Source organism: Papilio polytes, unplaced genomic scaffold (genome assembly GCF_000836215.1).
Source record: "Papilio polytes unplaced genomic scaffold, Ppol_1.0 DF820680.1, whole genome shotgun sequence".
In the NCBI taxonomy this organism is placed as follows: Eukaryota; Metazoa; Arthropoda; class Insecta; order Lepidoptera; family Papilionidae; genus Papilio; species Papilio polytes.
This window is the reverse complement of record NW_013528524.1, coordinates 1-1,227: the sequence shown is the minus strand read 5'-3', so window position 1 is coordinate 1,227 and position 1,227 is coordinate 1. Positions and strand designations below refer to the sequence as shown.

The 1,227-nt window shown below is 47.8% G+C and overlaps 1 protein-coding gene across 1 annotated transcript; it reads left to right on the top strand.

Moving 5' to 3' along the window:
- The first annotated feature begins 6 nt into the window (after positions 1-6).
- On the top strand, positions 7-872 carry LOC106110290. Its single transcript, XM_013292054.1, has 2 exons — positions 7-64; positions 231-872. Exon 2 carries the CDS (start codon positions 253-255, stop codon positions 658-660), a length of 408 nt encoding a protein of 135 aa, XP_013147508.1. The 5' UTR covers positions 7-64; positions 231-252; the 3' UTR covers positions 661-872.
- Positions 873-1,227: the final 355 nt, after the last annotated feature.

Sequence of the window (1,227 nt, the reverse complement as noted above, 5' to 3'; positions counted from 1 at the left end):
GGGCCGGCCTGCTGCTACTTAAGCGAGATCCGCTGAGCAAGCACAAGACGTTTGTACGAAATGGGTAAGTACATTTAGTCCATTATCTCATCATTCTCTAATTTACGACCAGCATTCAGTGTGAACAATAACACGAGGAACGGCATTATTGATGTTTGTCACGATCAACGGGAAGTACTCCTCCAGACACAATTTTAGGAAATACATGATCAAATCAACATTTGTTACAGGATAGTCTTTTCGTTGGGAAATATGAAGCTGGCCTCGCTCAACCTCGCCTACAACAGGCTAGACCGCTTTAGTGTCGCGATGCTTTGCCACGTGCTGACGTACCAGGCGGCCAGACGCGACGCGCATGCTCAAACACATGCACACACGTATGAGCGCGAGCAATCGCGGTTACGTGTACAAGGACACGGGCATCCGCGTGCGCGCGAGCAGTCTCACGTGCATGTGGACGCGCATGGCCACGGGCAAGGCCACGTTCAGGATCACGATGAAGTTGGGCTGATGCGCGTGCAGATAGACGGCAACCCCGTGGCCGAGGACAGCGCCGAGCTGCGGGAGCTGCAGGTGCTACTGGAGCGCATACTTAGCGTCAAAGAAGAGCGACAAGGGCACCGCAAGCCCGCGCCCAAGCACCGCCCTCAGAAGCATTAAACAATTTGATTTTTGCCGATAGCCCCCCCACCCGCCTTCTCCACAGGATTCGCTAAAGGGGACAACTGAAAACCTAGAGAATCGAAAAATGTAGATCTAGATCCTAGATTATCGGCTGGCGACGCTTATGGCTATAGTTATTCAATGTCCGATTACATCCTCTTATGTCGCATTGTTTTACTTTTAAGCTCATAAAATAAATTAAATTTAGTCATTCGTTTTTTGTTGCATACTTTTGAAGTAAAAATGTATGTTGTATTACTAACTAGTCATATAAAGGAAACACATTTTTTATTCGATAAATTCAATATTTATTTATTCGTAAAATAATTATAAACAAAAAATAGAAAGCATTTTCGCATACAGTAGTGACTTGTACCTCACAGACGTTGTAGCCGACGACGCGTCCTACCCCCTCTCCGCATTTCAACTAAGCCGGCAAGAGTCGAAGACAGCGAACTTGTTACAAAAATAAAAATAAAACATTGTAGATCGGTGTCAGTGTGCGGCGCGGTCGCGGTGTTGGTCGTGCTGCGGGTCGCGGCGCGGCGGAACGCCGAAGCGCGT